At 37.5% G+C, this 10,336-nt stretch overlaps 1 protein-coding gene across 1 annotated transcript in view; it reads right to left on the bottom strand.

The window, feature by feature from the left end:
• Positions 1-4,832: 4,832 nt before the first annotated feature.
• sema3ab (sema domain, immunoglobulin domain (Ig), short basic domain, secreted, (semaphorin) 3Ab) overlaps positions 4,833-10,336 on the bottom strand; it is a 33,109-nt gene continuing 27,605 nt past the window's right edge. The window contains exons 17-18 of the mRNA XM_021308417.2: positions 9,905-10,050; positions 4,833-9,566 (exon numbers count right to left, since the gene is read on the bottom strand). Coding sequence (XP_021164092.2) covers positions 9,042-9,566; positions 9,905-10,050 — 671 coding nt within the window. The 3' untranslated portion in view covers positions 4,833-9,041. The remainder of the gene's footprint in view (positions 9,567-9,904; positions 10,051-10,336) is intronic.

Below are 10,336 nucleotides of genomic sequence, written 5' to 3'. Positions count from 1 at the left end.
GCTGATGACTATTCAGATAATCAGTCACCGTCTTTTCCTCTGAATCCTTTCTTGTTTATGGAGAAGGACACAGCTCTCTAAAACTAAAAACTAAAACTTGTTTGTGAACAAAAGAACGGTCAATTAGTGAATCTTGAATCTTTTCTTTTTGAACTTGCATAAATGATAGATGTTGCCTCACCCCAAAAACATTTAGACTTTCAGACTGACTTTCCTTGGCAGTAAAGAGGGACTATTTTTTTTTTGTAAATATTGTCCATGCTGAAAGGCTAAGTCTGTCCCAGAAAAACATTTCTGTCTTACCATTTCTGATATTTTGTCGTTGTTGTTGTTGTTTCTTACTAGCATTGATTTATGAACAAATTATGCAACATCTGGCTCAATGTCACACATTTGGTCTCTTTTATGGTTCTTTCCTTCAAATGTATCTCGTATTCAAATGGCTCACATGTATTTTTGTCCATTTTGCATTTCTGCAAGAATGTTTTCCATTTAAAGTAATTATTTTGCATCTGATTTGATATTAAACTTTGTTGTTATTCCAAAGCCCTTTTCCTTTTGGACTGAAGTGCAGGGATTTACTCTAACCTGGCATGACTTTTTTCAAATATTCAAATAATTGTTTTACCTGTTATATCTTGTTATTATTTATGTAATTTTGTTTTGATTTTAACCAAACACTGTTGGCAATTCGCAACCTAGAAGGATTTTATTTTTCTTTGGTTGTAACAGAAAGGTTTAGTCAAAACATTTTGCATTGGATGAATGGCTGAAATGTAGGACTATCATTCTGAACACAATGCTTAAGTATATATGTCTACATGGTGCAGTGAATGTAAGGCTTTAGGATGTCAAGTTGGTTAAGATAATGACAACATCACATTTCCCAAAGCTGCACAATGTAAACTTGAATGAATCATTACTATAGGTTTAGCTTATGAGAAATTTACATTTAAGATGCAGTTTAACGGCATTATTGGAACATGGCTAGTGTGTTTTTTTAACAAACAATAAAGGAGAACATTTCAGTTGGATAGGATGTCTCTCAATCAAACCAAGAGAAAGCTATTCTTAAAGCAAACTCTCTCCTTGTATACAGGCAACCTTTCAACCTCAGGCATTTTAGTTCATCACTTCATAACCTACTCCACCCACTTAGATTTAAATGCAGGGTCATTCCGTGGTGTTGGTTTGATGACCAAAACAAGGTTAAAATAAGAATTCTGCTCAGTTTAATAGGCAACTTGTTACAGGAAAACAGAATATGATCTCAATCTCAGTGGTATCAATCACAGAGGAATTTATTATGCAATGCATACTCTGAAGCAGTAATGTGAAGTTTGAGGACTGTGGAAGGGAGGAATGTTGTACTTCTGGGAATTGTCCTGTCAGAGTCTTTGCTTGTGTGTCTTTCTTTCCACCTCAAGTTTTCCTGCTGCAAAAAAATATTCTGCTCCTTCCAAACAGCCTGAAAATTGTACGTTTGTATGGAGAAGTTTGATTTGTGAATAAACAAACAAATAAAAACTAAAAAAACATAAACTTTATAAAAGCTTGTATAGCTCATATTATAAATAAGTGGCTCCCTGAGCCTTCTGCTTTTCAGAATTTGCTTAATATTTCTAATAAACCTAAGTGAAAAGAGCAGAACAGAGCAGCTGGAATGCACCTGTGATCCATGCATGTTTCTACATGTATTCTGGGTCACAGAAACGTCAACCTACTGGTGTATTGTCGCTAAAGTAAAATAAATACATCCCTGCCCTATTTCCACAGGCCCCTGATGGGGAATACACACTCATCCTTCTTTCTCATAGTTTCAGTAAACAAAGTTTTAGAAAAACATTACTTTAGTCAAAGAAAAAGAGACTCGTGTGTATCTGTCCGCTAACGTGCTTTTACATATTCTCAGTCAGCTGCACGCCAGATGACTTTGCCGCCTATCTGTGGGACAGATCATCAAATGTTGAGATGGAGAAGCAAACAAAGAGCAATGATGCTTTCTAAAGTTTCTCTGTCTACATTGTTTGAATTCTGTCCAATGTTTATTCTTATAATCAATTCAGATTGAGAACTCATTGTAACTCTAGCTTCTAGCAGAGTAAAAAGCAAAACAAACTTGTAGTGCTATAGCTGAAGGAATGTTTTTGATTTGTCTCTATGTCTCCTCTTTCTGTTGCGTCATATCAGTCCACACCCTGGGTTAAGGTTAGAGGCAGCTGCTATTTTCCACCAGCTTTAACATTATGTTGGAGTTGAACCTTTGCAGAACTCGCCCTGCTCAGCCACAGGAGGGCAGTGATGCTCTATGGACAAATTGTCAGTGCAATACTTGCCACAATTGACTTCAGTTTGCACATTTCTTTGTGAAAAACATCATCACTTTACTAGAATATTCTGATAGAATTGCCAAACTATAGAATAGTGTTTACTAAGAACAAGATTTGTAAAAGTTTGTATCAATCCTTATATCATTTGGAGAGCTGCTGCTCTTGTATCGACCTTTTCTCAGATTTTGTAATGCTGTGTAGTTTTACATTTTACTTCCTTGCTATGGTTTGCCAGAATGTGTGTTTATTTCTTTATACTTTGAGAAAAGCCATTCAATTTGTTAATTGTTTGTGGGTACATTTATTATGCAGAAGAAGGTATATGGCATTTGCAGCATAAGAACCTCTCAGTATTGTTGCTTTTGAAGAAAATTCTGCATCTGCTTGGATTTAAACCACTGGGATCCTGCAGCGGCATTTGAAAAGCCCTAAGAGGTCATGATCAAATCCCTGGTGACTCATTCACTTACTGACCTTTGACCTTAGTCCTGAGTTGTCAATGGAGGTTACCCTGACATAAAACTAAACCTAAGAGATGGTTTAACCATATAAAGAAACATATAACTATATAACCTGTGTGAAACTTCAATTAGAACTAAATGATAAATAGAAAACCATTTGTTGAATCATGGAGCAATGTGTGCTACTTCACATAACCACCAGGGTGCAGTGCAGCACTGTATTTTGTTAGGATATAGTGAGATTAAATTCTACCATGCTCTTGGAAATTTTAAAATATCTCTTTTTTAATCCTTATTGAAAGTATATATATATATATATATATATATATATATATATATATATATATATATACATATATATATATATGAACTGACTCATGATTTTAAATAAAACTGTGGTGCATATTTGTACCTTGAAAAGAAAGCAAAAATGTAGATACTGGCAGACATCTCTCCTTGTTATTACTAGAAAGCTATTGAGCAATGAGAGCTGACAATATTAAGACCGCATCATAATAAGACGAAATAAGGTAAGAAGAAAGCAGGACAGTTATTAACAGTTATTAATGGTCTTTTATGGAGTGCTAACTGCTACTACTGTATGTGGTTGTGTAGTGAGATAAAGGAGAGTGACATGGAAGACGGATAAAATGCGAAATGTCTGTTCAGCCTGCGGACCCTATGGAAAAAATCCGATACATATCCGAACTAGTACCACATATGTAAGAAGTGTCACGTTAGTCAAATTTTTTCTCCTTCCAAACCTGGAGGTATGAAATTACTTTGGTGCAGTGTGTAGTCCGTGCTTAATGCCTGGTTCCTGAGGTAATCATATGAGAGTTACCAGGGTTCCCAAAACAGAGCGCAGCATTTGGTCTTTTATCTTGGTAAATGAGCAGCAGCCTGCAAACATGATAGCCAGTAAGTGAAGCGGACCAGAAATAGAACAGAATACAACATCATATACGTATCCTGTGTAAGGAAAAATTCAGTTGGGATTCACTCCAGCAACGGACAATTGAGAAATGGCTGTTCTCTGTGAAGAAGAGTATTGAAAATTGCAACTTATTTGAAGTTGTACATAGGGGATGAACTTTGAGTAGGCCTTTCTCACAGAAGGATATGGTTAGATTTAATTCATTGCATTGTATCCTTTTTCTGTAAATTTAGAGCTATTGTCCTGTCAGAAGGTGAGCATTTGTTGTAGTTCTAAGTCTTTTGCAGGCTCTAACATGATTTTTTCCCAAGTTGCACTATTAAGGTCCATCTATATTCTCATTAACTCTGAGCAGCTTCCTTGTCCCTCCTAAAGAATCCCTGAAGCATGATGGTGCCACCACCATTATATCCAGTGTAGATGGTGCATTCAAGAGGATGTATTATTATTACTATTTATTTTTTTACTACACATGCAGTACTGTTTTGCCTGTAGTTGCAGGAAATTAAAATGTTGGTCTCATCTGACCTAAACAGGTTCTTTCATATGTTTGGTGTGTCCTCTAGAATAGATGACATGTGATGAACTGCAAACAGTGCCTTTTATGGCTTTCTTTCAACAGTGGCTTTTTTCTTGTCACTTTTTCATGAAGGCCAGATTGCGGTCCTATCAACAAATTATCTACCCAGGGCTCTGCAGCTAATGCAGAGTTACCATTGACAATTGGTTACTTCTCTGATTAGTGCTGTCCTTGCCTGGCTTGACTGTGTAGGTAGTCAACAATGGCTTGGTAGGTTTGCAGTTGAGCCATATACTCTTTCTATTTTGGGATATCTATGGGATATCATTTTATAATCCAAACCCTCTTTAAACATCTTCACAATGTTAACCGACGTTTTTGGTGTGCACCTGGGTCTTGCGTCGTTCTTTCTTTACTAATGTTCTAAGACAAACATTTGAAGCCTTCACCAAAGGTGTTTTTAATATTAGATTAAATAATACACCGGTGGCCTCTAAATATATCGGGCGTCTGAGATGCATTGTTTTGCACTGTTTTTTTTATTTAGGGACATCACTGCATAGACGGCTGAAGACGAATGTTAGTCAGTCTTTGAAGATTTTTATTTGTAAAATTTCACCTCTCAATTATACAGTACTTTGTTTTGGGCTATCACATATAATCCACTGACAAAAAAAAAAATATGGAAGGAGTTAGAGAACTATGCATTCTTTTGCAAGATACATATTATAAATTATTTCAATGAATATCCCATTTTCTGTGTTGTATCACAGTGCTTTCATTGACAAAGAAAGGACAATGATTTAGAAGTACTGCAGCTATCAAAACCCAGTTTAATGAATTCAGCACTTCGTGAAGAGACATTTATTACATCAGTAGAATTCATCATGCCAAAACTGAGCAACAGCAGCACTTAATTTTCTCACTCCCACTGTTCATCTGACAGGCCCCATATATTTCCTCCTCATAATGATAATCTTATCATACGTACATCCGCAAAGCTGTTGTTCAGCCTGTCTCATTAGACTTGAAATCTCTCAAGGGCGCCTCCAGCTGCTTCTCATCTTCCTCTAGCATAGCTTCCGATAGCGTACAAAGCTTGCAAACAGTTGCAGTCATCTGACAGGCCAATGTTTTTGCAAAGCTAAAATGATCATTGTCCATTGTTAGATAGACTGCTATGTGGAGACTGGGATCCATAGGGAAATCTTGTTGAGTTCCTGTTTATAACATGTACACTGTTGGGAATATTAACAGAAGGAGGAAGTCCATTTTTCAAATTGCTTCTATTGTGTACTACAGCGTAAGCAATAAACAGCTTAAAGGTGACAACATTAGTCGAGTTTATCTTTTTCTATAGCAGAACAAGAGCACTACACCAGCATTCACATGCACTAGTACATAGTGTCATAGTTGTCAAACATAGACCATAGTATTTATTTTACATGGAGTTCACAGTTACATTCAAGGTTTGTGTTTGTGCATTGATGGTTTTAGTCAATTTTACTCTCATGTTACATGCAGTGGAATGGCTGTGTTACACTGCACTGTCTGAATAAAATATCGATGTGTTAAAATAACATTACAGTATACTGGCTTATTGCCTAGTGCATTTGATATGTGATGCATGTGATAAATGATCGATTTCTTAAAATCTTCTGCTTGTGATTACAGTCTTTTTTTCCACCTAATTGGTCCAGTAAATTAGAAACAGTAAGACACAATGTCTGGCTATAATACATCACAATGTATAGCAATGTTTATCAATAAATATTCAATGATGTAAAAAGAAAGCTCACAGACAGAATAATTAAATAAACATGGAAGAACTCTGCTCGGCATTTTGGACACTGAGACAACATGGCTTTCAAAATGCTAAAACTGGAAAGATTCGGATGAAAAAAATATAAAATCTCTTTGTCTAGGAAGCTTATCTAGAGCACGGACCACAAACACACACATACAAGTACAGAATTTCTCATTTCCAAATGTTCTGCTATTTTTTTTTGTAAGTAAATTTCTACTTTGGGCAAGTAACACAAACTAGATAATTGCAAGCCATTCCCTTTCTTGAGACAACATTATTATTGAACAGAGTATTTACACATCCTAATTACATGAGTGGTGGAGAACAAACAACGGTACTTTTCAGTTTGTTGCATTTGCAAGGCATTTTCACACTAATACAAAATTAATAGTTCACCAAATTGCTTACTAAAGTCCCTTGGAAAGTATTTATACTCACTGAACCTTTCTACATTGACATACAATGTTACAACCATTAACTTCAACGTATCAAATCAGGATTTTATGTAAGTAGTGCAGAACTGTAAACTTGAAAGAAATTTTATTCTATTAAAAATCTGAAAAGTTTTCCTGCATTTGATTTAATAATGTAATGATTTAATTGAATCTAAGCACACATTAATTCAACTGTTCTCTAAAGGCCCCAAAGGTTTGTTAGAGAACGTTTGTGAACAAACAGCATCATATAGACCAGGGAACTCAGCCGACAAGTCAGGAAAAGCAAAAGCTGTACAGTTTTAAAGCAGGGTTAGCTTATGCAACATCCAACTATCAATTTAGAGAGTACACCACAACTGCAAAGGTAGTGGCCATCCTCCAAAACTAAGAATTCAGGCAAGGAGAGTGTTTAATTCATAAAGCAGCAAAGAGGCCAATAATAAGTCTGGAGGGGCTGCAGAGATATGGGGGAGTATATGTCAACAGGACATGCTTTAGATTGTTTTCACACCGCATAATCTGGTAGACTCGGCCCGATTGGGGACCAAATTACAAATTTTCAACTGGTGCAGTTTGCTTTCATGCTGCACTTTTGTCAATCCAACCAAACCTTTTGACCAACCTGTTCATCCCCTTGCCTGTGGTGACACTGTACCAAGAAACAAAGAAGGAAAGAGGTTAATCAGCAACACAGCGCAACTTCCTTTTCCGCGAAAATGTAAACAAAATGGAAGGGCAACAGATTTTAGCCACGTTATTGCCATGCTGTCTTTGTCAAGTGTGCCAGACAAGAACAATTCAACAGTGGGCTCAGAATGAGCGGAGGATGAGGCAGAGGAGATTGTTATATTTTACACAAGGCAGGAGAGACGGCTCCTAATGAGGTGGCGGCGCACGTACAGGGTCGCCTACAGCTTCATTGAACTGTTGTCACTGTTACAAAGACGTCGAGTAAGGTATTTACAATATATGAGTAACTTTATTAGTATTTTTGCTCAATTGCAATTGTATTTACCCATACCGCCGTGCGCTGTAGTCCGCTTCCTGCCTTTGAAGCGGCCTCTGGTCCGCTTGGCATTCCCATTTGCAATCGAACCGCTCTAGAGTTCATTTCAACCAAGCTGAGACCTGGGTTTTGAGAGGAACTTAGTTCCCTTTTTTGGTCTGCATCAGAGCTCGATTGTGCATTCATACCTCCACAACCGAACTAAACTTTCTGAGCAAACAAACCTGATTACAGCGACCTAAAGAGGGCTGGTGTGAAAATACCCTTAGCCACACAACCTACAAATCTAGCATTTATGGATAAGTGGTAAAAAATCTTTTGAAAGAAACTCAGACTTGTGATTTGCAAAAAGTCATGTAGGACGCTGCAGGTATGTGCTCTGTTAAGATTTAGCCAAAATAAATGATGTCTTGGTAGGTTTGCAGAAACCTAACACCACTAATCACTCTGAACATATAATCCCCAGACTGAAATGTGGCAGCAGCACATTGTGGATTTTCCTGGAAGAAAACCTGTTAGAGCTTCCGAAAAACTTGGGATTGAGCCAGAGGTTCTTAATTCAGCAGGACAATAGTCCCAAGCATATAGTCAGAGCTACCACGGAACTGTTCAGATCAAAACATATCAATGTGTTAGAATGCCTTACTAAAATCTGGGTTTAAATATAACTGACAATCTGTTACAAAATACGCAAGAAGACTTGCAGTTGTAATTGCACTGAAAAGTAGCAATACAGCAGGGGGGCTGAATACAAATGCATGTCTCACTTTTCAGATTTTCATTTGGAAATAATGTAAAAAAAAAAAAAAGCATGTATCCTTTTCCCTACACTTCAGATTATGCAGTTCTATGTACTGATTAAAGAAAAATATACTGACATTTGTGACTTTAAGTTCAATGAGTATATATACCTTCGCAATGCACTTTAAGCGTTAATATCTTTCTGGTATGCCATCTATATTCTGAATGTAAGTCAACTGCAAGTCCATTTAAATTATATATATATATATATATATATATATATATATATATATATATATATATATATATATGCACACATACATGTATATACATGCATACATTCATAATAAGAGCTGGTTCTAGCCCAATGTCACCCAGTTGTATTGTTGTGCGAAGTAACAAAAGTTTATCAGCTATTTCAGAAATATGCAACCTAAGAAGCACCACCTAACTACAATACAATGACCAAGTCCCATTGCCAGTTCGGCTACAGCATGGATACATTTGTCCATTGTTTTGTGCAGTGTGGCCCTGCCCCTCTGCATTGTTCATGTCACAGAGGCCAGCAGAAATGATATGCTCCAATGGCTCCAACGATACAACAGCATCCTTTTTTCCTGTGGACTGTAAACAAAGCTGTCCACGCTTAGATCTCACCAGTTAGCAGATCAGAGCAGCATTTATTTATATTTCTGTTCACTCTTTGTGGCATATATGTGTTTCAAAGAGGAACAGTTTCAGATATACAAAATGTGATCTGGGAGTGGTCTGAAGCTTCTTGGTCAAACTCAAGCCCTACAGGTCAGACACTGCGAGGGGCCCTCTCCAGTTCGTGGGTCCTGCGATTGCGACCCTTCTGACGCTCTTGCAGATGCTTCCACTTGGATGCCAAGCCTTGTGCATGCACGTTGCTCTGAGGGCTTGGTGCACCATTCTGCTGTGGATGCGTTTGAACTTTTTGGACATGGTGAGTTTTCTGCCGCTTGTGCTTTCTCTCTCTTTTCCAAATCTGATCACAGAATTCATCCACACTATTCAGAGTTGGGTGATTTACTAAAGACAGAAAGTCTCTGTACCAAAGCTTTTGACTTGGAGTTTCTCTAGACAAGGAAAACTCTTGAGCTGGGACACTGGTAGCCAGGTCTTCACCACGATGTAGAAGATCCTCCAGTCGTTCTGCGTCAATCACTTCTAGGTGAACCTTTAAAACTGTCTGCATAAAGCCGTGTTCCACGGCGTGACAAAGATAGATGCCTGAATCCTTCTTGTCGAGAGTCCGGATAAGAAGCCCTTGGTCAGTCCGAATGAAGCGCTCCTCTGATTTGATCTAGGGAATTAATTGGAGGTGATAAGACACAGAGAGAATGTGACAAGAGATAAAGGAGGACAGCAATGAAATCCAGAACATTAAAATGAGTTGTTCATATTTAGTGTGGCACAAGAATTTAATCAGTTATGCTGCTCATTGCTCTTTTCAAAATTTATAAAATGGATTTTAGTGGAGTCAGCATTAGAAATAAACACTATTTAATCCTCAATTATCTAAAACATTGTAATAATATAGAGTAATTTATCACTACTGATCTGCTTTTCTCTCTGGGAAAATTAAAACAAGAAAAACGGTTTAAGTAGAAGACAAACGAAGGGTGCTGAGGTGGTGCTTACCTCTTGCTTGCGGTCGTCAGAGGAGGTCTGATATTGCCAGTAAGTCATGGCTCTTTGGGACTTGGGAGCACATTCAAGGAAAGTGCTGCTGTTTTCCACACCATAGACTGTTTTATCGAGAATGGCTGCCTGCCCAGTCAGTTCATCTGGCAAGAAAGAAAGATCTGTTGTGATCTAGCTTTTAAAAACTTAGCAATTGTTTTGTTTTTTTCTTCGTTTTTCTTGTAAGTATTTTTGGATACATCCATTGGTGAAAGTGGGTTGGTGTACACTTCAGCTTTTTAGGGTGAGCTATGGGTGAATCTTTGGATAGGAACAGTTGTGCCACCCAGATTGTTGTAGCCATGCTCGATGTGCATAACAACAGCAACAGTTTGATTCCCATTTAAAGTGCGGCGCCTTAGACATGGCAGATACAGATGTTGTTGGGTT

Source organism: Fundulus heteroclitus, chromosome 2 (assembly GCF_011125445.2).
Source record: "Fundulus heteroclitus isolate FHET01 chromosome 2, MU-UCD_Fhet_4.1, whole genome shotgun sequence".
NCBI classification, from domain to species: Eukaryota; Metazoa; Chordata; class Actinopteri; order Cyprinodontiformes; family Fundulidae; genus Fundulus; species Fundulus heteroclitus.
This window is presented reverse-complemented; position numbering and strand designations above follow the sequence as displayed.